The sequence below is a fragment of the Neovison vison genome, chromosome 3, assembly GCF_020171115.1.
Source record: "Neovison vison isolate M4711 chromosome 3, ASM_NN_V1, whole genome shotgun sequence".
NCBI lineage: Eukaryota > Metazoa > Chordata > Mammalia > Carnivora > Mustelidae > Neogale > Neogale vison.
In genome coordinates this window covers 124166302-124190918 of record NC_058093.1, presented here as the reverse complement: position 1 = coordinate 124190918, position 24617 = coordinate 124166302, and the positions used below count along the sequence as shown (strand labels likewise).

General features: G+C 63.1%; 1 protein-coding gene across 2 annotated transcripts in view; it reads left to right on the top strand.

The window, feature by feature from the left end:
- The first annotated feature begins 6693 nt into the window (after positions 1-6693).
- The window catches only part of NFATC1 (nuclear factor of activated T cells 1), a 95223-nt gene continuing 77299 nt past the window's right edge, over positions 6694-24617 (top strand). The window contains exons 1-2 of one of the 2 annotated variants that reach the window (XM_044242777.1): positions 6694-6964; positions 19980-21072. In XM_044242777.1, coding sequence (XP_044098712.1) covers positions 6838-6964; positions 19980-21072 — 1220 coding nt within the window. In that variant the 5' untranslated portion in view covers positions 6694-6837. Of the gene's footprint in view, positions 6965-10950; positions 11036-19979; positions 21073-24617 lie in introns of those variants that run through there. The other variant, XM_044242778.1, reaches the window with a different exon arrangement.

The window sequence follows — 24617 nt, the reverse complement described above, 5'->3', positions numbered from 1 at the left end:
TCTGCATGGCCTGCAGGCCTACTTCGCACTCGTGGCCTCCGGGTCCGTCACCCCAGCCCCAGCTCCTTGTGTGGTCTCCCTCCGGGTCTCTTCTGTGACGAGCACCGTGGTCACAGATCAGGGCCCTGAGCGCGTGCTCTTAACTAATCTCATCTGCAAAGACCCTGTTTCCAAACAAGGGACAGAGACCAGGAGTGGGACTCCAGTGCATCTTTTTGGATGACACGGTTCAACCTACGACCAACACGCGGAGGGACCTTCTCGGAGCTGAAGACCCTCCTGGCGGCTGCCAGGGGTGTGCGGCGGGGGCGGTGGGCATCCCGGCTGTAGCTGAGAAGCTGCCAGGATGGGAGCCCGAGGACCTGCCCCTGGTGAAACTGAAGGACGTCGTGTAAAACAAAACAACCCTTTTAAGCTTCTAGAAGCCTTCCTAAGGGCAAACAGCAAATGAAACCGGCATTTCTATTCAAGAAAATCTACACGAACCCATCAGGAAAGGCCAGAGGCACTGGTATCAGAACCTAACCGGCCCCCCAGCTCAGCGAGGAGACCCCTCAGAGGCTGGGGCGCTGGGCACCCCACCCCTCCCGAGGGCTTTCCTCCCTGGAGGAGCCGGGCCTTAGGCTTCCCTGTGCTGGGCTCCTGGGGGCAAGGCCAGAGGCCGGACGCTTGGGGAGGGGGCGGACGTCAGGGAAGTACTCCAGCCGCTAAACGAACAGGGAAGGAGGTAACAGTCCCAGACTGGGCGGGGGCGGGCAGAACCCAAAGCTGCTACAATGCGCCACCGAAACGCCCAGTTTCGACAAGACAACTGCGAGGCATGCGAAGGAGCAGGAAAGCAGGACACACGCACCAGGGGAAAGCAGAGCAGAGGAGCGGCCTGGGAGTCACCGACGCTGGGCTTCACACCCCCCGAAGTGCCCCCGCGGGTGTGTGCACAGAGCAGGACGAGAGCTTGACTCCGGGACGCACGGTGGAGACGTCACACGAACGGTGCTGTCAGTAAAGGGGCAGAAACTGGAAAAGAGCCAAAGGAAGATTCTGGAGCCAAGAAGCACCGTAGCGAGAGGAAGGGATTCACGAATGGGCCGAAGGAAGAGCTGGTTTACTTGGACATCAGCCAAGATTACGGAGGCTGAGAACAGGGCGGAACCCGGGCAAGAACACAGGGAGTCCAAGGGGGCGGCTGCCGCGGCAGCGGGGCAGAGACAACAAGAGCTCTGCCAGGCCTAGGGGCTGATGTCCCACGTTTGTTGCCAACAGTGGGTACCCAAGACACTGGCTGGGTGATAAAGTCGGAGACCCACAAGCTTACATGTCATTGTACAAACGCTGAAAATCAGACATGGAGAAGATCTTAAAAGTAGCAAAAGAAAACTGTGTCCCTTACAAGAGACCAACAGTGGCTTCTCGGCAGACGGCGCCGTGGGTGCGGCATTCAGGGTACTCAAAGGGAGCTCCTGCCAACCAAGAATGCTACAGTCAGCGAAACTGTCTTTCAAAAATGAAAGGAATGAAGACTTTCCCAGCTTAAAAACACAACAATACAGAATTTGCATCCGGCAGACACAAAAGGGAGGTCTTCAGGCTGAAAGCAGGTGCCCCCGGTGGAGCCAAGGGTGCTTCTGTGAGGCAACAAGTGGTGACTGGTTCTCCTTTCTTCTATAACCTACTTAGAAAGCAGTTGTATACAACAGTGTGTCTGTAACAGAGCTCTGGGCCCAGAGCGGACAGGAGTGTGACATATGTGTAACGTCTTTGCCAGTAACCACACTAGGCAGTGGGTGCAGCAAAGCCGAGTCCCGCTAAGGAAATGCGTGCAGGCGGGGAAGCGACACAGCGTGCTGTCAGGTCCCTGCCCGTCCCCCTGGCGCTGCATGAACAATGGCGGCAGAGGGGCAGGGAACCCGGCCCAGGACTCAGGTCCGCGCCCCCACGGGGGCTGAGCTGCTGGAAGCGTCAAGCTGATTGTGGTTAAAATGCTGGACCAGAAAAGAGTCATGGACTTTGTTGCAGGGGGGGTTGCAGTTGCCTGCATCTGGGTCTGGATTTTGGCTCAGGTGGTGATCTCAGGGTCATGAGATCAAGCCCAAATCGGACTCTGTGCTCAGCGTGTGATCTGCTCGAGATTCTCTCTCAAATAATAAATTATTTATTATTATTATTTAATAATTCATCTCTCTCTCTCCTTCAGCCCCTCCCCCTTTGCTTGTGGGTGCTCTCTCTCTCAAATAACAAATAAATGAAACTTTAAAAAAAGTAGTCACTTAGCATTTAAAAAAAGCAATAAAGGGGGAACAAAGAACAAAAAAGACGTAAGCTGAAACCAAACAGTAAGACTGCAGACATAAATCCAACTCTAGCAATAAGGACATCTAGCGTAGGTCGATCCCATGAGCCAGGCAGGGACTGTCAAATGGACAAAAGCAAGCAAATAAGCCCTGGTGAGCCAGCCCTAAGCAGGAGACAGGAGGTGCATTTCGGGTTCTAAGGCACAAAGGGACCGGCAGGGAGGAGACTGCACCCAACGAAGCGGCCAGACGGGGCCCGCCGAGGCTCATACTGATGTCAGACAAAATGGATTTTAACACAAAGACGAAGGGGGACGTTGGATGATGATCAAAGGGCCAACCGGTCAGAGAGGGGCAGCAACAGACCTCGGTATGTGCAACAAAGCTGAGGGAAAGAAGGGCAGAGCAGAGCGGCCTGCACCAGGAGCCGGGAGCCAAGAGCCCGGTTTGCACGCGGCTGTAGCCAACAGACCCCATGCAGCGAGGGGGCAGGAGACCCGACCCACCACACAGCCCCGCAAGCCCCGAAGACGTGAGCGCCTGCACCAAGATAGCAGGATGCGCACGCTTTTCAAGGCCACGGAAGACACCTAAGGCCATCGCAGCCGGGGCCACGGCTCATGATGGGGGCGGGGGGACAGGGCAGACAGGGCAGGAGCGTTGCGGGAAGTTTCTGAATATTGGCTAAATACATGTGGAGAGAGAGGACTCCAGGTCCTTGGAGGTGGGCACCAGGAACAGAGGCTGGTTTCTGTGAGGAGGCCCCTGTGTGGCAGCTCCAGGTGTGGACGGAGGCCGTCATCAGGTGCTACGCTGGGCAGTTTGGCTTTGACCCTGGTGCCCTGGGCAAGTGTCCAGGGAAGGGAAGTGGACCGATTCATTGGTGATTGAGATTTTAGATCTGATGGCGTGCCCAGACTGGGTGGGCAGGCTGAGTTTGGGCGGGAAACAAATAAAGGCCTCTGCCATGTCCCAGGGAAAGGGGGGATTACAGAGCTGCTTTGCAAGTCACAGCTGGTGTAGACTCCCAGAACCCCGAGTTCCTGGGTCTCTAAGAACACCCTACACCTGGAAGTCTGAATGTGCTGGCACAGGTGTCTAATCAAAGGGAACCCCTTCTCTCTCGACTGCAGTGACCCTGTGGAACTTAGCTGCATTGGGGTTTATAAAAATCTCAGTAGTGTACTTGAAAGTAAACAACCCTCCTTAGTTCTGATCTCTTAATAAGCCAATCTCCAAGCTGTCCACTCCCCATGCACACTTCCCCGCATCTCTGATCAGCCTGGGGTGTCCTTCCTGCAGGTTAGACGGTGCTGTAGAGAAGAACCCACACCTGCCCGCAGAGGGAGGCCAGAGGCTCCCTGTTGCTCCTCGGAAGACGTCCAGCTCCTGCTCCTTCCGAGGGCGCACCGGCAAGGACAGAGCGCTCATGCTTCACTGGGGATGTCGGAGGTGATATTCGGGGGCAAGAAGGCACTTGGTTGCCAGCTGCGCAACAGGAAGAGAGCGGGGGAGGGGTGCTGGCTAGAAGATTGGCCCAGGAGTCTCTCCGCCTGGGGCAGCCTGTGCCCAAACTGCCCCAGATCCCAGAGGATGGATTCCCCTGGGGCCAGGTGGGCCCAGTGGCCCGCAGGTCTCCCAGGCTGGAGGCCGGCAGCTCCTGCAGGGCAGCTCCAGCCGGCCGAGCTCTCGGGGGTCCTCCTGACCCCGCGCGGGCCGCCGGCATCGGAGGCCCAGGTCTCCTTAGCCCCGATGCTTGAACACAGAACCCAAAGCACGGGGACCGCCCCGGGGCTCTAGAAAATACTGAGCAGGGTGCGCGATACTCCAGGGCGCTCCCAGAGAGGGGCTTTGGCTTGCAAAGGGACTTCGAAAACGGTGAGCTTCTCTGGGTGTATTCGCCCCAATAATCCGCAGAAACAACAGTAACCTAAAAATAGTCTTGTTTTCTGTCCTAAGCTCCTTTTAACTTCGTTAGTCATCACCAACCCTTAAAATAAAACCCGTGTAACGTCTCTCCTGGTAGCGCCTGTAAACACACCCCGAGGGGAGGCCGACGACCGAGAGGGGCCGCAGGGGCGCGCAGGGGCCGCGGCCGCGGGACGGAGGCCGGGGGCCCCCGCGGTGGCCGCAGGAGCCGCCCGAGGCGGACACGGGGGCGCGCTGGCCGCGGAGCCGCCGCTGCCTCCGGAACTCCCTGCGCCCTGGCGCGCCGCCACCGTGGTCCCGGCAACGGCATTAAACACAGGGAAACAGACGGGGATTCCGTCACCGGGCGGGGGAAGGAGGAGGGCGCTGAGCGCGGACAGGAAAAGCGCTTTTCTGGACGGAGTGAAAATTATTTATTAAAGAGGAGGCGCGGGGGGGAGGGGGGAAGAGACGAGGAAATGGAGGGGGAGGGGGAGGAAGGGGCGGGGGTGGGAGGGGAGCGCGGGAGCAGGGGGGAGGCGGAGGGAGGAGGGAGGAGGGGGGGAGGGGAGGAGCCGGCGGGCCAGGCGGGCTCCAGGTCCGAGCGGCGCGCGTGGCCGTGCGGGAGAGGCGCACCGGAGGGCACGGGGTCACTCGCCGCCGCGCCGCCCCGCCCCGGCCCGCCCCGGCCCGCCCCGGCCCGCCGCGGCACCGTCTTTGCAAAGGGCGGGGCGGGGCGGGGCGGGGCGGCGCGGCCCTGGCGCCCCCTGGTGGCCCCCCCCAGGACGCGCGCCCCTCCCCCTCCCAGCCTCAGCGCCTTCGCGGCGCCCCCCAGCCTCGGGCGTCCCAAAGGGGTCCGTCCCCCTCCAGCATCCTCGTGGGGTCCCCTGGTCTCAGCGCCCTCGTGGGGTTCCCTCCCGGGGTCTCCCAGGGGCGAGGCACCGCGTGGGAGAGCCGCAGGGGGGGTCACCCAGACGGTGCCCTCGCAGCCCCCAGACGCGCGCGAGCGCACGGCCCCCGTCCACGCCGCCCGGCCGCACACGCGCGCGGGACGCGGGGTCTCGGCCCCGGGTAGCCCTACAGACGGCGCGGGCACCGTCCTCGTCCTGCTGTTCACGTGGCACCGACGAGCCGGCGAGACCCCGCGAGTGGGTCAACGTCGCACCGCCCCCCCCAGGTCCCCGGGGCGCGGAGACATTTGGGGCACCCACTGGAGTCCCGCAGGCGTCCCGCGTCCCCGCGGCAGACACCACCTCGCCTTTGGGGTTATTTGAAACTCCGTGAGGGTGTCGCGCCGCACATGGGAGATTTCCCGGCCCCAGGCATCCCACCGCCCTAACGCCCCAGCCCCTCGCGTCCAACGCCAACGCGAAAATTTGGTCCGGGTTTGGCAGCCGAGCTGCGCCGGGGAGAGGCAGGAGGTTTTGAGAAGAAAGTGTAAAGTGAACCGGCGGCGCTGGGAGGCTTTCCCGAAACCAGCTCCCAGTCTCAGACCGCTCCCCCATGGGTTAGAACCCCCAAAGTCGCGCCTTAAAGTGCCCCTGGCCCTCCCCGACAGCCGGGCCGGCCCTGGGAGGCGGGGGCGCTGCGCCCATGGTCTCCCCGACCTCCCCCCGCCAGCTCACGCAACAGGCAATCTGGGTCGCTCAGATATTTAGAGTAAAAAATGACAATAACTCCACGTCCCGGGACTGCCATGCAATCTGTTAGTAATTTAGCGGGATGGGAATTTCCTTTCTCGGGCCTGCCAGTGGAAGCACTTTTCCAAATTTCCACAGCGGGGGAAGCCTGCGCTTTTACATAATGACTTCAGCATGCAGGGCTCTCTCGGCCGCCCTCCTCTCCTGCTCCCTCCGCCCCCTCATTAAAGCAGAGTGGAACTCCCTGAGGACCCGGGCCGGACCCCGGCGTCAGGGACGGTTCCTTCTTCGGGTGCTCCCGGGTCGCACCCCGTGCGCCCCTGCCCTCGGCGTGTGCCCCCGTCGACCCCCGTGCGCCCCTGCCCTCCGCGTGCCCCCCCCGTACCCCCCGTGCTCCCCTGCAGTCTCTGGTGCGCCCCCGCCGGCACCGTGCGCCCCTGCCCGCCCCCCGTGCGCCCCGCGGGCCGGCCCCGCGCGGGGAGGGCAGGAGCGCGGCGACTGGTCCTCGGGCCCTGCGCCGGCTCGGGCGGGGGCGTGATGTCACGGCAGGGAGGGGGCGCGGGAGCGGCCCGGCCGGCGGGGAGGCGGGGGAGGTGTTTTCCAGCTTTAAAAAGGCAGGAGGCAGAGCGCGGCCCTGCGTCAGAGCGAGAGTTAGAGGACTCCGAACTCGCCGGCACACTCACCGCGCCGGATCCGGCGGCCGGGCGCGGGCACCGGGGCGCGGGAGCACACCTCCGAGCCCCCGCCACCCCGCCACCCCGCCACCCAGCCCGGGTCCCAGGGCCGCAGCCGGGCCCGCCACGCGCGCACACGCCCCTCAATGACATCTCTCCGGGGCGGGCGGCGCTGAGCCGGGCCGGCGCGCGTCCGCGGGGAAAGAGGTCTGCCTTCCCGGGAGACCCGGCCGGGGCGGCGGCGCCGAGCGCCCGCTCCTCCCGCTCCTCCTCTCGCCCTTCCTGCTCCTCCCGCTCCCCGCCGCCGCCGCCGCCGCCGCGTGGATGCCAAGTACCAGTTTCCCAGTCCCTTCCAAGTTTCCACTCGGGCCTCCGGCTGCAGTCTGCGGGAGCGGAGAAACTTTGGGGCCCGCGCCGCCCTCCGGCGGCACCATGAAGTCGGCGGAGGAAGGTAAGCCGGCGCGGCCGCCCCCCGCCGCGGGCCCCCAGCGCCCCCAGCCCCGCGCCCGCCTCGCGCCCCGCGGGGTCCCGGCCCGGGCGGGGCGAGCAGGCGCGGCCGGAGTCCGCCGCCGGGAGGGGCGCGGGCGGCGAGCGCGCGGCGCAGACCGGGAAGCGGTGTCCCCCTGGTGTTTCCCCGGAGCAGCCCTGGCTTCGCGCGCGCCGTCTTGCCAATAGGTGTCTCCTGTCGCCCAGCGCTGAGCGCAGCCTCGCGGCGAGTCCGCGGCAGAAGCTCAGCCCCGGCGCGGGCGGGCCGGGCCGGGTTTGGGCCGCCACGACCACAAGAAGCGCGTTGCGTGAAGTGAGGTTTCCCTAGGAACGGAGCCGCGCCCGTTGCTTCCCTAGTGGGCCAAGGCCACCCTGCGGCTTCGGGGACCAGCCGCAGGACGTGAGGCGGGGGTCCGCGCCCCTTCCGAGCACCGCTGGTGGCAGAGCCTCTCCCCTGACCTGCGCTGCGCCCGCAGGACTAAAGGGCACCCGATGTGCCGTCCGGACACCCGGACAGAGCCCCTCATTCAAGCCATTGCGCAGCCCACCACGGGAGTTCTAACCGTGGGAAGTGGTTCTGGACGGTGCGAAAAGGGACCTCCGGGTTTATAGTCAGGGAGCTGCCTAAGCGCCCGTCCAGAAGCCACTGGGGAAGGGGCAGCCCTCACCCCGATGCCCCTGGCGCAGAATGGAGGTCCTCCTGGGAGATCTCCCGCAGGTGTCGGGAAAGGGCCTCCAGAAGGGCCCCCCGGCATCCTGCTTAGAGATCAAGATAGCAAGGGCGTCCTGGGAACTGCAAGACACCTTTCCAAATGCCCCTTCCGTGCTGGAGCATTTCATGTAGACGATTTTCAGAACGCGGCCAACTTACCCCGGTGTAGCGAGGACTCCGTGCAGAGGGCAGAAGTGCTTCTGAGAAACAGCACCTTCAGGCACCAGCCAGAGGCCCCGACCTGGCCGGAAGCGTTCTCCTCCAGGAAGGTCCTGGTCTCCAAGCAGGAGGCACCCTAGGTGGTGCCCTCGGTGAAAGAGATGGCTTATTTTCTGTACCCGTGAAGGAAGAGGTGTGTTCCTCGCCATTTCATCCCAGGTTGGGGAGTATTTAAATGTAAGCGTCAGGTAATGAGACAAGCTCTTGCTATTAGAACAATTTCTAACAAATGTGCTAAGGTTTTGGTCGTAACGTCTTGGACACCTTTTTCAAAGTCTGCCCACATGTGTTTTTTTAAAAATGCAGGACTTTCAGAGTTTCATTTTCTTGACCTGAGCCGTCGGGGGTCCATCCTGCAGCCCTCTTTTCTTTTCTTTTTTTTTTTTTGCAAGGAGACACCCCGTGTGTGGGGTGCTGCTGATTCTTCCTGTTTCCTGCTTCAGAAAGTGCATTTGAAAAGGGCCTTTGGGGAGGTAGCACCCCAGGGTGGTGGTGCCTCTAAACTCGGTGATCGCGGGGGTGTTCTAGAAGAGCTATAGCATTAGGCAACCAGAAAGTGCGATGGAGTCCTTCCCGGACCCAGGCCGTGGGGATGAGAGGCGGGGGCTCCAGCAGCTGCCGGAGGACGTGAGGGGTCCTTGCCCAGAGGCCGGAGGGAGGCACCAGCGGCCCCTGTGAGGAGCAGCTTGATGCCCCAGCACTTCCCTCTGGTCTAATGAGCCTCTGGGCTGAACCTCGTTAAGCCCTGTTGTTTCTGAAGGCCCCGTGCCTGTTTTTCCGCGTGGAGAATGCAGGGAAACGCTCAGTAGCCGCCTACCCACCCACCCCGAGGTTGCTCCACACAGAACGCCCCCGGGCTCTCCGGGGCAGAACAAAGCGGCTCTGTTCTCCCCACACTTCACTTCGCCGCCTTGTTTCCTAATCCAGATTAGGAGAGGCCCTGGCCCGGCGCTCGGCTCCATCACACCCAGGGCTGGAGCTCGGTGCGCCGGGAGCACGCGCAGCTGGAGAGGAATCGCCAAGCTAAACATTTCCATCGGGACAGGAGTGTCTGCTGAATTGGCAAATAGCTCCAAACCGTGTACCAGTTGAAAGGCACGGCCGGCAGGGCGGGCGGAAGAGGGGGCGGTGTTGCTGGTAAGAGGCGCGTTTAGAAAACCGGCCTGTGCATCTGGCTACTTTGGTTGGGGATCCGAAACTAGGTGGGGGGCCGCTCAGCCTTGGGCAGAGTGGGGCTGAGTCCCCGTCCCCGTGGCCAGGTGGGAACTGGGTGGACACCTGTGCGTGAGGAAGTGTTAACCCCCTTTCTCTCGAACCTGGAACGAAAAGCTGTCGTCCACGCTGACCGTAAGGGCGGTTGCTTCCACGGACGTTCTCGGTGGGTGTTAGAAGGCGGCTTTGGGGAAAACAACTGGAAAGAAAAAATGAAATGTTGCTTCTCAACAGAAACAGACTCCATTTGCCCGAAGGTCAGCAGAAAAAGTGAACGAAAACACAACAACCCTCCAACGTACATCTCAAAGTGAGGACTATTATTAGAAGCAAAATCAGGCCAAAGTGAACCATAGTTTATCACTGGAGAAAAGCAGCCATTGCAAAGGGTCATGGGAGAGAAGCATGAGGGGGGGCACGTGATTTGCAGGTTATTTGCTTCTGGAAAAAGGCCCCCCCAGAGGGCCCGCAGGGCAGAAAGGAGGGCGTGTTGGTTAGCAGCGTGGCTGCAGGGATGGACATCCGTGCCACCCAGCCTTTCCCTGACTTGACGTCCCCTCCCCGGGTGATTCTCAGTCTCCTATGAAGTTCCCCTGCTGTACCAGATGCTGGTTGCCCGTGGCACCAAGACCCTGGGGACAGCACACACAGCTGGGAGAAGGCACATCAGGCCCACACAGGCCTTCAGCTTGTGCCTGCTGCGGCCGGGCTGCTGGGACTGAGCCTTGGGTCTGGATCCCGGTACTCAGCCTTGGAGAGTTCTGCAGTGGCTGGCGGACGGTCGTTTAAGGAGTCAGGGGACTTCAGCCAACGGTGTTCCAAGGAGGCCTCGGGGCAGGTGGGCGTCTGCCTAGTGGGAAGGCAGCAGAGCTCCAAGGGCTGCTGTGGGGCAGCCGCGCAGGGATCGTGGGCAGCCTGTGCGGGCATCAGCAGAGCCCCCCACGCCAAGGGGAGCATCTCCAGCCCCAAGGGGGAAACTCCCAGCTCCTTGGCACTTTCAGGGCATGGGGTTAGCTGTGGGGGCCGGAAGGGGTACTGGGGGAGGGGTTGCTCCTTCCAAGTGTCAGAGCCGCTTAGAAAGCAAGTCCGGCTGTCCAGGGGAAGGCGCGCTGGCCCCGGCGGGCGGTGCGCGTTGCAGCAACCAGGACGGCCTCACCGCACTGCGCGCGAGGCCGGGCCCGTCCAGAGTTTGGTCTCCGCCGTGTTTGCACAGATTCGGCGGCGCGCGGCGGCCCTTTCTTTGCGACTCAGTCCTGATCTTTGCGCCACTTGGGGTGTGCGGGGCGCGGACCGGGGTCCCACCCGCGGGCTCGCGGCCCCGCTCCCCTCCCCCCGCGCCGCGGCACACGTGGACCCCCGGGCGCGGGCGGGGGGCGGGGGACACGAGCGAGCCGCGTGCGCCCGCGCTGCCCCGAGAGTTTATTTAAAACTCGGAAGCCGGCGGCCGGCGAGCGGCTTGTTTATGTCAACCCGGAAACAGCGGGGGGGCGGGGGAGGGCCGCGGGGGCGGGGGCGGGGGCGGGGGAGGGGCGCGGGCGGGAGTCACGTTACCCGGGGACGCGGGGCCCGGCGCCCGGCGCAGCCGAGCCGCGAGCGGCGCGACCACAGGTGCCCGCGGCCAGGGCCGCGACCCAGGCGCCGACCCGGACTCCGACCCGGGTCGACGCAGACCCGGGGCCGGTCCCCGACTAGGCCAGGACCCCCGCCCCGAACCCCAGACCCCGACCTGACCGGGCGGAGACCTTGACCCCAGACCCTGGACCCCGAGCCCCTGCGCGGGCCCCAGCCCCGACCTGGCCGGTGCCAACATGACGGGGCTGGAGGAGGACCAGGAGTTCGACTTCGATTTCCTTTTCGAGTTTAACCAGAGCGAGGAAGGTACCGCCGCCCCAGGTGGGTCCCCGCGGGCCGGGAAGGGCATGGGGCGCCGACAAGGGGCGCGGGGCCCTCTGGGTGCTGTGTTTGAGGACGCAGGGCCGGAGGTGTGTGCCCCGAGGGTGCAGGCCCCAGGGGGTGCGGGGTCCCCCAGGGTGGACTATGGAGGTGCAGGGGTGGGATGGGCAGGACCCTGGGGCTGGACGATGGAGGAGGCGGGTGGCGGCAGGTGTGGAGGTGCAGGCTCCGGCCTGGGATGCAGAGGTGGGGGTGAGGTTCCGCAGTGCAGGATCTGGGGTGCAGGGGCATGGGGGGGTCTGCGGTTGGTGTGCAGGGGCCTGAGGTACAGGGGTGCAGAGTTCAGAGGTGCAGCCCCCCGGAGGCATGCAGGGGTCTGGGCCTGGGGGTACAGGAAAGAGACTGAAGTCAGGAGTGGCTGGCTTGGGGGGGTACCCTGCCCCCGGGGCACTGGGGCACTAAACGGGGTGGGAATAGAGGGGAGTTGTGGCTGGTGGGAAAGGCCAGCGCCAGGCGTGTTGCTCAGCAGCCCACAGTGTGGACTCCGGGCGCCAGAGAGACCAGGCCCCCCGCCTGTGGGTCACGAGTGTGGGGGGTCTGTCCAGTGGTCCTGCTGGAGGGGTGTCCCCCCCAGGGTGCTGGTGTGCTGCTGACGCCACGGGACACAAATGTCCAAGGCCCTGGACTTGGACACTGTCGAGGGACAGGTGGTGAGCAGCCATTGCCAGAGGGCAGGGGGCCATGGAGCCCCTCCAGACCTGTCCCTGAGCACCCTCCCGGCCCTGGCCCCTCCCAGAAGCCGCAAGTGGAACCAGCCTTCAGGGACTCAGAGCCTTTGTCTCTTTCATTTTCTTTTCTCTGCAGAAATAAAGGTTTCAGTTAAGTCAACGAAACCTCCGGCCTTTGGAGTGGGTGCTCTTGAATACAGTTATGAGCCACTGAGTAACCCCAGCCAGCTGGGGTGGCCTCGGGTGCCGGCGAGGGTGGGTCTGGGTGGGGGCGCCCCTGGCCCCGGCCCCCCACCTCTCCTTTCTGTCCTGCCCCCGTGGCGGGGATGGTCGGATGATTGTAGAATGTTTTCCTTGTCGCTCACCACCCTTCTTTTCAAACCTGTAACATCCCGTTCATTTACAAAAAACAAAGGTTCTGACCAGGCAGAGGCTGCCCGGGCTTCGCTGTCCGTACCCCCACTTCAGCAGCTGTGGGTGTCCAGGCTTTGGGGCGCAGCAGGAGCCCATGCAGTTGTCTGGAAGCGGTCGGGACGGAAGTAGACAGTCCTGGAGGCCTTCTCGCTGCCCTGCCTGGGTCCGGCCCCCCCCGCGTGCTGCTCCCCAGGAGCCGCCCGAAGCTCTTCCTCCCCTCTTAGCCAGAAGCCAGTGTCTGTCGGGAGAGGGACGAGGTGACATGTGGCCGTGCTTGGGACCTCCGTAGACTGTGACAGCTGTCTGAACGGGTCTCCCTCTGCCATCCTGGATCCTGTGGCTTTTGGGGACCGTTCCCATGTCCTCAGGGTTGTTGCCGTGCGAGAAGGCTGCCTTGTACAGGGCACAGGCTCTCTATGGCTTCTGTGACTGGGGCTCCCAGAGCTGGGGAGGTCCCACGGCCTCCTTGTGCCTTCCAGAATGTCTGCTCCGAGCCAGGAGCTGACCGTGAGCTGGTGACACTCTCAAGGCTGCTTTTAATCGTTTTGGCAAAATCAGTGCCTCAGCCCCAGGCTCCCTGGGGAGCACAGTCCAGTGAGCGCCTCCTGCAGGAAGTCCTCCAGGGTGTGGGCATCTGGGCCTGGCATTCACCAGGCTGTGGGGAAGGGAGGGCTGCGGCAGCTTGGAGACTGGGCAGAGGAGGCCAGGCAGAGAGAGAAAGGCCTCTTTCCCTTTGTCATGTGTTAGAACTTGCTAGAAAACATTCATTTTTTTAACATATTTTTGTGAGAGATATTTGTGTTTTCTTCCTTCATTTTAATAAGATTATTTTTTCAGCGCAGTTTGAGCTTCACAGCAGAATGGAGAGAAGGTCGAGCACTCCCCCCCACCCCTGCCCCGACATTTACCACCACCCAGAGTGGGGCACCGGTGGATCGCCAGGGACATGTCGTTTTCCCCCGCGGCCCATGGTGGACACTCGGGCTCACTGGGTGCTGCGCGTGCGTGCGGGCTTTCCCGAGTGCACGAGGTCACGCGTGCCCCGCAACTGCGGACGGCCCTGGAGACCGTCCGTGCTCGGCCCGCGCGGCCCTCCTTCCCCTCCGGCTCCCGGCCACCACGGGTCCCCGCTGACTCCGTGGCTCCGTCTTCCCCACAACGTCTTAGAGCTGGAGTCCGGGAGGACGTCGCCCGTCAGACCGGTCCCTGCACTTACGCTGCGCGCGCAAGGTTTCGGTGGCTGGCACTCGTTTGTGCTCGGTGCCGAGCGACACCCGCCGTCTGGGTGGAACCCAGTGCGTGACCCCCGCCTTCCGAGGGACCTGTGGGGTGCGGCCGGGGTCTGGCAATTATTGGTAAAGTTTTTGTTTGTTTTTTAATTATAATATTGTAATTAGTAAATATTACGTTAGTTATCCCATTGCTGTATTAAATTGTTACTCACCTTCCCCAGCCCTTAATGGACGGTAGGAACGGCGTCCCGTCCTTTCTGGAATGAGCCTGGGTAGAAATAAGGGAACGCGTGACTCGCACGGAGTCGGGCCATGAAGCAAGGTGGCAGCTCGGCCTTACGGGTTCCAGCACGCACGGGGACAGGCACTCTGTCCACGGCCACGGGCGTCTGTCACGTCACAATGCCCCCGGGGAGGCGGTGGGGGGGCTCCTGTCACTCCCCCAGCGTCACAGGGGCGTGTCTTTGCTGCTGCTTCAGAGGCAGGCGGGGTAGTGGCCATTGCTGGGGAGAAAGGAGAGAGTTTCACAGTAACTCTCCCAGGCCCGCCCCGAGCATTGTTTGCACTCCTCGGGTGCCCGAGGCCACCGGCCCAGCCCCCCACGGGCAGAAGGCTGGCTGGGCAGAGGGCGTCCCTCCCTGTGGGGGGGATGGGGGGACTGGACGAGGTCTGTCCCTTCGGTCTCAGGAAATAGCGCTCTCGGCTGTGCGCTGGGAGGCGGGTGTGGCCCTGCTTCCCACCCGGGCTCCCCTGGCCTCAGTTATTTTGGCCCCAGAGCCGCCGGTGCTGTCACCCTGGCAACTCGGGGGGACGTCGGCCAGGCCTCTGGGCCGGAGCCGGAGCATTCCCTGGCGGCCGAGGAGGCAGGTCTGCAGCCGGGCGCCGGGCGGACCCCCAAGCTCCTGCGGAAGGGGGACGTCCCCGGAGGGCCCCGTGTCCCTGAGTCCCTGCTCCGCAGCCTGTGGGCGACGGGAGGTCGCCTGGGGTCTCCGGTGCCGGGAGCTCCCAGGGTGCGGGCCCTGCGCCCACGCAGCGGTCTCGTGGGGCTCCCTCTGCTTGCGGGACGGCTGTCCACTCGTGTCCTGTGGGCCGCGCGGCCTTCACAGTTTCTTGCAGACGCCCCCCCCCCTCGACGGCTGTTTGTAGGACATTTCCATTCTTTATCTTTAGCAAAGGAACATTGTAGCTGATAAAGGACTTGGATGTTTTTTAGTTTCTTAAAAGCAGGGAGTGAGAAGGTGGGGGCTTGAGTGGACAGATTCGTGGGGGCATCGTCAGAGCCCCCCTGCCGGCCGCGAGGTGTGCAGGGCACGGGGGGGATGCTGCAGCACACCCACGAGGCGTGGGCTGCAGGGGCACCGGGCTGGACCCAGGACCCCACAGAGGGCAAGGTGGGCTTGTTTCTGGAACCCGCAGGAGCGTGTGCTGCTGGGATGAGCCGTTCTCCTGGCCCACATGCTCCTTCTCCTGGCGGGTTGGTGACACCCCTGGGTTCCTGCATGTCCCCCACGACCACCTGGGCCACTGACCCACGACTCCCGGCTGTGGAGTGTGGACAGTTGCCCAGAAACAGGCGGTGGGCAGGAGTGGGTTTCGGTTTGGTGGCGTTTTGTTTCTACAGCCCAGCAGCTTTTCTGCCCGGCGTTGTGTCCTGGGTTCGACCCCAGCAGACACTGGGCCGGGGCGTCCTGGTCTGTGGGAGATGAGGGGAGCCTGGGCCACTGCGTCTGCCTGTCGCCCTGGGCCCGCAGGGGGCCGGTGTGGGCACAGACGCTGTAGCCTTTGGTAGGAAGGACATGCAAAATGACAACATTGTCTGGTTCTGAAGTCAATCCTTTCTCACAATGAGACAAAACCCTCTGACAACCGGTGCACTGGCTGAGCAGTGGGCCAGCCTGAGTGTGGCACGCATCCTCCGCCCTCCCTGGTGTCCCTCCAAATGTCCCCGGAGAACCTTGCCCAGGGCTTTGCGGCTGCAGGGTGCACGTGTGAGAACCAGGAGGCCGGGGCAGGTCTGTCTTCAGAGGGTGAGCCGCGCTTTAGTTCCCGGCTGGCGCTGGAACTTCGACCCGGCTCTCCGCGACCTTGTTTGAACCGGGCTGGTTTCTCCCGCGCTCACCTGCGCTGGACGGTCCTTGGCCCAAGCCAGGTTCTGAACACAAGGCAGAAAGCGACCCTAATGGGAGCTTTAGCGGGTCTTGATGGGACCCGAATCAGCCTGAATATCTTGGGATTGTTGAGAAAGTCGCTGGAAATACCTTCATTGCAGGTAAATGTAGTCCTTTGAAGAGTGAAACAGTTGGGATTTGAATTCGGTATGGCCGGTGAGGAAAGCAGGCTGGAGAGGGGAGGGCAGGGCAGGGAGAGACACACCCAGGGCCCGGGGTGTGTGTGTGTGTGTGTGTGTGTGTGTGTGTGTGTGTGTGTGTGAGCTGGCACCTCCCCCTGCTTATGTGTTTGTTCTAGAAGAGGGACCTTTATTACCCAGCAGCCCCCAACTCTCTGAGCATTCGTAATGAACCTCAGGCATTGAAGCCTTCCGTTTTGTAATTTGTTTAATCAAGGAAAAGTCACGCTTTAGGTGACTCTTTTTTTTAAAATAAAAGATTTATGTTTTTTCTTTTCTCCTTGACTTATGGTTACTGACAGACTGGGTTACAGAAGGTCCTCTTAGGGTATTCTGGGAGCTGGGGGGGCCATTCCTGAGCTACAGCCCTTGTCTTCCGGACCCAGAGAGGAGACGGCTCACACACAGGCCGGGCAGACCCGCCTCACTCCGCCGTTTCTCCAGAACCCCAAGTCCCCCGCCCCGCGCCCGGTGCAGTGCGAGCCTCGGGCTCCGGGCGCCCAGGAGCAGGGGCTGAGTCCCCCGGGCTGGTGGGGAGGCCCCCAGACCTGCTCTGCTGACGGTAGAGTTGTTTTTTAAATCTTGGGATCACCTTCCTGCCAACAAAGTTAGTGCGCTCTCTCTTTCTCTTCTAAGTTAATTTTTTAACTAGTCTTTACTCCCAGTGTGGGCTCAAAGCCACAGTCCCGAGATCAGGCGTTGCACACTCTTCCTGCTGGGCCAGTGAGGCGCCCGTCTCTAAAATAAATTGCAGACGCGCATAGCACTGTTTTCACTGGGGCAGGAAATGCGGGGCCTGGTCCATGAAGCCTCCTTGGAGGCCCAGACGAGCTGGGAGAGTCCGGGGGCTGGGGAGGCCTGGGAGCCCATCACAGGGGCCTCACAGATTCCTCACGGGCGTGGCTTCATGACACACGTTTGTCGTCACGATCATGACGTCTAGAACTCTCCGCCACCCTTGCACCGCACGCTCTGCCCGCCCGTACTTGCGGGCGGGTGCCAGGTCCTCACCCCCACGCAGGGACAAGCGCTGAACGCGGGCCCACAGGAAGCGTGTGCACACCAGCCGGGGCGGGCCAGGGCCTGGGGGCCTCCTCCGTCTGGGAGGGTCTGGCAGGGTTTTCCCTGTGGTTGGGATGGTGGCACCTGGAGGTCAGAGGTGCTCAGGGAGCAGGCTCAGGTGCTCAGGGAGCTGCTGCTGGGAGACCTCCGGGAAGGCACAGCCCCTTGTGCTTGTGGCTCCTCGGGCGCCCCCACCGTCATCCACCCCAACAGCCAAAGGGGAGCCGCGAGCGCGGCAGAGTGGCAGGCGGTTCTCTCTGGGTGGAGCCCAGAAAGTGCGCGTGGCCAGCCCAGAGGAGGGGCGGCCCGGTGGTGTGTCCGGGGCAGACAGAGCAGGAGGGGCTGGGATAGGACACGCACGCTCCCAGGTGCCGGGGACAGGTGACGGCCACAAAGGGGTGTGTGTCCGGCCTGTGCTGGCACGTGGTCGAGGTGTCCCGGCACATGCGGTGGCCTAGAGGGCAGGAGTCTGTGCCGGTCGTGAGCCAGATGCCAGGACGGAGGGGGACACGGTGCCTGTAACTCGGGCTCAAGTGCACGTTGGACATTGTAAAGTTACTGTGGACGTCCACGTCCTGAGACCCTGCCCTCTAAGTGTGTAAAATGAACTCACACTGGCTTTACTAAGACCATCAGTGTCGGTCCCTCGGTGAGCTCGTTGTCAGCTTGGCCTGTGGCTCCTGCGCCGCGGACTGTGGACGCCTGCGGGTGTGTGTGAGCCGGGCCCGGACGCACGTGTGTGCTGTGCGCGAACGGAGCGTGCGGAGATGCGCGTGGGTGCGGAAGCGCGTTGTGTCTGGTACGGGCGAAGCCGTGCAGGACGCGCTCACGCGGGAAAGGAGCCGCCTGGTGGAGGGAGTCTCCCCGACGGCGTCAGGGAGGGAGCGCTGCCTGGCGTTCACACCCCCGCGCTCCTGACGGGTCCTGTGTGCCGGGCAGACCGTCCGTGGACCAGCCTGGCTTCTACGGGGCTGGCCCCCTGAGCCCCCCCCTCTGCCCGGGTCCCTCTGGGTCCTCCTGGACGACGCCCCGCCAGGCCACTGGGCCGCAGTCTGGCAGGTGTGGTGTGGAAGGCCACGCGCCCCGTGATGCCTGTGGCCCCCAGGCCACCTCTTCCTGAGGAACGTTCTCTGCGAAGCACCTTTCCTGGGTTTTTACCTCCGTGTTTGATTTTTGCAAGGACTGTCCTTTTAAACTTCGGGTGGTGGTGTCTGTGTTGGGGCCGTCCGCGAGCATGGGGTATGGTGGGGGCACCATGAGCTCCGGCAAACACGGGGCAGGGTCTCAGGAAGGGGGCCCGGGGTGGGTGCGGGAGGCCCAGCACGCCGCCTCCCACGCTGGGGAAGCGAGGGCCCGGGCCTTCCCTCACGCCCCGGGCCAGGGACCCTGCGCGCCCGTGGGAGCAGGGGGGACCGTGACGGGAGGTGGGCAGCTCGCGGCTGGCTGTGTGAGCGCGCGGTCTCGTCCAGGCACAGTGGCCCTGACGGGACCCCGTTTTGTCCCAGGAAGCTTCTGGTCTGCTCCCTCTTCCTGGGCAGGGCTCTCCCCGCAGGGCATTTTGGTACAGACCCTGGTATCTGGGATGCTGGTGCCCTCTTGGAAAGGGCGCGGGCCTGTGTGCGCTCCCCAGGCCACCTGTGAGGGGCCTGGAGGAGAAAGGCCATTTAGGGAATAGCAAACAGGTTTCCCTGGAGGCTTCCCGAGCAGCAGAAGCAAGAACTTCTTGATAGCAGGGACGGTGAGAGGCTGGTTGCCACAGGGAGTGGCCAGGCTCCTCCTGGAAAGAAGTAACAGCAGATGTAGACGCCCCTCCGTTGGGGGCAGACTGTTTCTGTCTGTCCACGGTGCGGTTTGGACCAGTTCTCCCAGACCCTTGATGTCCCGCCGTTGGTCCCTCCTGGGTCTCTGCTCCCCAGCCCCGCAGAAGGGGGCCCTGCCCAGAACCACGTGCCTTCAGGGACGCGTGCTAACCCAGGCCCGTGTCCGGTTTCCTGGGCGCTTCCATTATTTAGAGGCTTGGAACGCTCCCCTCTAGGTGCGTGGTAACCAGGTACAAGATGTTGTAAAATGTCTTTTCAAATAGGAAATCCAGAAATGTGGTTTTTATGTTAAAAATTACTAATTACACTAGTAATGATTTTCAAAATACAGTGTATTGAGGTTATAATTAATACATAATGATTCTTCAATCTAGCTGTGCATCAATGTCCTCTGTTTTTTTTACTTTAAACACGGGTTTCTAGGCCACGAGCTGCCGTCAGAATTTACGCGGGAGAGATCCGGGCTCTGTATCGCTTCCCGATCCCTGAGCGGTCTCTATGGCTACTGGTTAAGGCACCTTGATGGTGATTAGCTTGTTAAGTCTCTTTAAATGTTCAGGTTCCTGTAGCTAAAACCCACCCAGCCGCCACCCACCCATCCGTCTGTTTAACATATGGGGACGTTGTCTTTCTTTTTTTTTTTTTTTTAAAGATTTTATTTATTTGACAGGCAGAGATGACAAGTAGGCAGAGAGGCAGGCAGAGAGAGAGAGGAGGAAGCAGGCCCCCCGCAGAGCAGAGAGCCCCATGCGGGGCTCGATCCCAGGACCCTGGGATCATGACCTGAGCCGAAGGCAGAGGCTTTAACCCACTGAGCCACCCAGGCGCCCCTGGGGACGTTTTCTGTGCCAGGCACAGTCTTAGGCTCCAGAGACAGCCAGGAAGCAAAGAGGACTAGGGCAGGCGGAGGTTCCTGCCGTCACGGAGCTCACGCTCTCTGGTGAAGGCGACGCTGGGTGTTGAGGAAAACGGGACCTAGCGGGACGCCGCGGGCTTTGGGTTGGGACCGAAACCTGGGAAGTGGCCAGGGAAGGCAGCTTCTGAAGAGGGGAGAAGGAGGGGCGGCTCTGTAAGGGCCCTTGGGCCGAGGGAAGCCGGCAGAAGCAGAGGGTGCTGGGAAGGGCCGTGGGTGCCCTTGTGCTGGAGAGCAGAGAAGGGAGGATGGGTCTGGGCCTCGCGGGCCAGGAGGGGCCCTCGGAGCAGTGCGCGCCGAGTGGCGGCTCACCGCTGTGTCCTGGGGTACAGCCCTGGGCCTGTGCGGGGCCGACGGGCTCGCCACGCTGTGGGCGTGCTTTCTGATGACCGGCCCCTCACGCCGTCTCTTCTCTGTCCCCTTTCTAGAGCACTATAGCTACGCCTCCCCTGGCGTCAGCTCCGCTCTGCTTCCCGGCTCGGCTCAGCCCTCGCTGCCGGCTCCAGGCCACGACCTGCAGATCTCGGCCCCGGGCGTGCCGGCCACCGCGGCCGGTCAGCCCCCGGGCTATGGGGGGGCCGTGGACAGCGGGCCCGCGAGCTACTTCCTCTCCTCCGGCCACGTCAGGCCCAACGGGGCCCCCGCCCTGGAGAGCCCCCGCATCGAGATCACGTCGTACATGGGGCTGCACCACGGCAACAACCAGTGTTTCCACGACGTGGAGGTGGAAGACATCCTTCCCGGCTCCAGGCGGCCCCCCTCCACGGCCACCCTGAGTCTGCCCAACCTGGAGGCCTACCGGGACCCCTCCTGCCTGAGCCCCGCCAGCAGCCTGTCCTCCCGCAGCTGCAACTCCGAGGCCTCGTCCTACGAGTCCAACTTCTCGTACCCCTACGCGTCCCCACAGACGTCCCCGTGGCAGTCGCCCTGTGTGTCCCCCAAGACCACGGACCCCGAGGAGGGCTTCCCCCGCGGCCTGGGGGCCTGCGGCTTGCTCGGCTCCCCCCGGCACTCGCCCTCCACCTCGCCCCGCACGAGCGTCACGGAGGAGAGCTGGCTGGGGGCCCGCACGTCCCGGCCCTCGTCCCCCTGCAACAAGAGGAAGTACGGCCTCAACGGCCGGCAGCTGTCCTGCTCGCCGCACCAGTCGCCCACGCCGTCCCCACGCAGCTCGCCGCGGGTCAGCGTCACCGACGACACGTGGCTGGGCAACAGCACCCAGTACACCAGCTCGGCCATCGTGGCCGCCATCAACGCCCTCAGCACCGACGGCAGCCTGGAGCTGGACGGCGTCCCCGTGAAGGCGCGCAAGACCGCCCCGGACCACTGTCCCTCCGTGGCGCTCAAGGTGGAGCCGGCCGGGGAGGACCTGGGGACCACGCCGCCCACGGCCGAGTTCCTGCCCGAGGAGTTCCCTTCCTTCCAGCACGTCCGGAAGGGCGCCTTCTGTGACCAGTACCTGTCGGTGCCGCAGCACCCCTACCAGTGGGCCCGGCCCCGGTCCCCGACAGCCTATGGCAGGTGAGCACGGCCGGTTTCTCGGGGCTGGGGGCGGGGGTCCGGGGGCGGGGGTCCGGGGGCGGGCCTCGCTGCTCTGGCTGTGGAGACGCCGTCTGTCCCCGCGGGCGCCCGGCGCCCCACCACCCGCCTGTGTCTGCGTCCAAGCCCCCTCCTCACAAGGCCCCCCGGAAGGCTTCGTCCCACGGAATAGCCTCCTTCAAGGTCCCAGGCCCTCCTCAGGCCGCGTTCCCGGGGTGGGGGGTCGGGCTGCAGTGGGAGAATTCCGGTGGGGACAGGCCTGTCCCCAACAGAGACCGGCACAGCCGTGCACTCGCCGTTTCGAGTTTTTTTTTCTTTTACTAAAACCAAAGGACGCTTTCCTGCTTGTGTGTCGGCCTCCGCCGCACCCGCTTCCTTCTCCCTCCTAACTGCTGCCGCGGCGAGCGTGCACATGGGGCCTCGGCTCGGCGGCTCCCCAGAGCGGCGGGGCCCGCTCCCCGCAGCCGGCAGCACCGCACGGTGCCGGGTCCCAGGAGACAGGCGCCCGCTCCCCGGCAGTCTGGCGACGAGGAGCTCAGCGGTGCTCCCAGCGCAGCCGCCCGGGTTGTTGACTCGCTTCCTGGCGGTGTGCAGGCGGCCGACCCTCCGCTGGGCCCACTCGCTCGGCCGCCGTTTTTATTTTTAACTAAACCGCTTTCCCGACAGGTGGGCCGCTAATGACCCCTGGCAGAATGCTTTCGTCTCTGGGATTTTTATCAGGCACGAAAACGTGCCTCACTCGCGGGTGTGCCCCTCCCCGGGAAGCACAGCTGCTCGCGTGGGGCCCGGCGTCCTGGGCTCCGCGGTCCCCTTCCCTGTCGCTCTTCTGCCTTCAGGAAGCAGCTCCGGGGAGAGGGACCCGCGGGTTCCAGCAGCGCGCCCTGCGGTGAGGAAGGCCAGCCGGCAGGGGGACGCGGTTGTGCGTGTGGGCCGCTCTGCCGACAGCCGTGTCGGGGCAAGGGCCTGGGACCCGGCTGCGGCTGCAAGGGGGTCATTGGGCTGTAGGTTCCGGGCAGGCCCGGCTGCACCTTCTGAAAGTCTGTGGCAAAACCCCAGCAGGACACAGACAGTCCCCAGGACACTGAGACGGTCAGCGCCTCCTTTCTTGTGGCGTGTGGTGTAGACGAGGCGCCAGTCAAGACAGAACGAGAAGGCAGGACTTCCCCTGATTTCTCCCGACTGGTGTTCGATGTGTCCACGTTTCTACCCCAGCACGGGCACAGGTCTCATCGAACAGGCGTATCTCGGCTCCAGGCTTTAATGCAGGACGTGGGAATTTTTAAAAACCTGTTTGGAGGCGCTTAAAAAAATTTAAGGACAGGTTATGCCCACTGTATTCTCTATTAAGTAAAAATAAGATGATTTCGAAGTTAACTAGCTCGACACCAGGCTCCACGGTGCAGTTCACCACCGCCTGCGTTTTCATGGACCATGAAGGCCACAGTCTCGTGACTCTGGGGCCCTCTCTGGACCCTGCGGTCAGGACTGCAGGGGGTCTGGTCTCCAAGGCACAGGGCCGTGTGGCCGTGTCGCTCAGCCCCGTGTGTTGGTCTGTGCTCAGGCTGTGGTCACAGCGCCACTGGCCGGCGGCTTCCCAACACGCGTTGGTTTTCTGGGGTCAGAGGTTCGGGCGCTGGCGGGGACGCAGCTCCTTCTGAGGCTCAGACGGCTCTTCTGTGCTCACGTCTGTGCCCACATGTCCCCAGTTTATGAGGACGCCAGCCACTGGACCAGGACCCACCCAGTGACCCCACGAGAACGTGACCTGTGTCCAAACACGGTCACGTTCTGAGGTCCCGGGGTGAGGACTCTGAGACCTGAGTCTCAGGGGACGGAGTTCGGCCCAGAACAGCCGGCGTCCGTCTGCTTGAGGACGGCAGGGTGCCTCTGACCGCGGCCCGCTGCCTGCTCTCCGGAGGCTCACTGGGCCGGGGGCGTCTGCAGGGATCGGGGCTCCGGGCGGGTCACCATGGGTGCGGACCTGCCGAGTCCGACTGCGCAGTGGGGACATGCGCCGCCGCCCTTGTGTTGGGACCTCCAGCAGGGGTGGCATGGTCCCCGGGGGCAGATGCCGCGTCACAGAGCTCCCTGGTGGGGTCAGGTGGGGGGAGCGGGCGCCCGACATTCCCGTGAGCTCAGCCGGCAAACCAAACCCGTGGAGGCCCCCGGCTCCTCTCAGGAGGTGGGAAGCTAACCTTTCCCCCTGTTTTGGTTCCACATCGAAATGTGTTTCCTGGTCCCGATTCTGTTCCCGCAGGTCCTGTCAGCTGGCGCCCCGGGGCAGCTGGGGCCAGGGCCAAACAAGAGGTCAGGGCGTTGTCCCCACAGGCGAGGGTGGCCCGGCCAGACTTCCTGTCACACTCCCGCCCGCTCCGAGGAGGTCAGCAGGGTCTCCCCTGTGCAGCCCCAGGGCCGCGTTTTGCACGGTTCTAGAATCTGGAATGGAGGATTTGCCACCCGTCTGCCTTTCCTGTCACTGCGTGTGGCTTTAACTCTGTCCTGCCAGGAAAAGGAGCTTTTTAATGAAAAGTGTGTTGCACTAGCCTTTCCCAAGGACTTTGGGTGCTTCAGGGTCTTTTACCTGGCTGGGGTGTTTCTTTCTCCAAACAGCCTTTACGGTGACCCCCCCCGCCCCCGTGCAGAGCGTTCTGATAGGCCCGCAGCAGTCAAAGACGACCCTCCCTCCTGCCTTTGATAAAGTTATGTTATGTCGGTGAAGCTAAGAAGAGTATTTGACAGAACTTCGTAGTTTTATAGTTTAAATTTCTTGTAGGTTTAACAGAATGACATATCTGTTCTTAAAACTTGGGACAGGCACAGAAATCGCAATGACCTGATAGAGTCCCCCCGCCCCCCGAAAACCCAGAATTGTAAGCTCTCTGTTTTAAGTTTGTTCAGAGGAGAGGGTTTCTCGGATGAGGTTGCCAGTGGGAACAACCAGCTTCACGGGTCAGCCTTGATGCCCTGCGGGGCCGCTGGTGTGTGTGCAGAGGCCGGGGGGTGCTGGCGAGAACCGCGTGTGCAGAGGTGGGGGCTGGGGAGGGCCGCGTGTGCACTGCTTGCCACGGAAGGCGTGAGGTGAGAGGTCTGAGCTCTGAGCAGCTTTTCAGAGCCTTGGGCGACGTTCTGTCTTGGGAGGAACTTCTTTCTGGTTTCTCAGAGTTCACGGCTGACGCCCTGAGAAGGTTCCTTGCGGTGAGTCCTGACTCCCAGCTTGAGATGAGCCCGGGGTCTGCATCCGGTCGGTCCGTGGACGCCAGCCACGGGTGGGAGGCTGGGGAGCGTCTGCCCGACCTCTCCGGGGCCTTTCCCAGGATGCGGCCCTTCCTTCTGCTTTCGATGGGATGTCGCGAGTGTCTGTTCACGGCACAAGAGGAGAGAGGAACTCACTCACTCGTGTGCTCCTGGAGCGGAGAAATAGTTTGGGTCTTTATGGCTCCCCGGTTGGATTTTGAAGTCAAACCACTGAGACGTGAGCCGCGGGGGGTTCTGCAGAAACTCGGAGCACGGGAGGTGCCGCTGTCCGT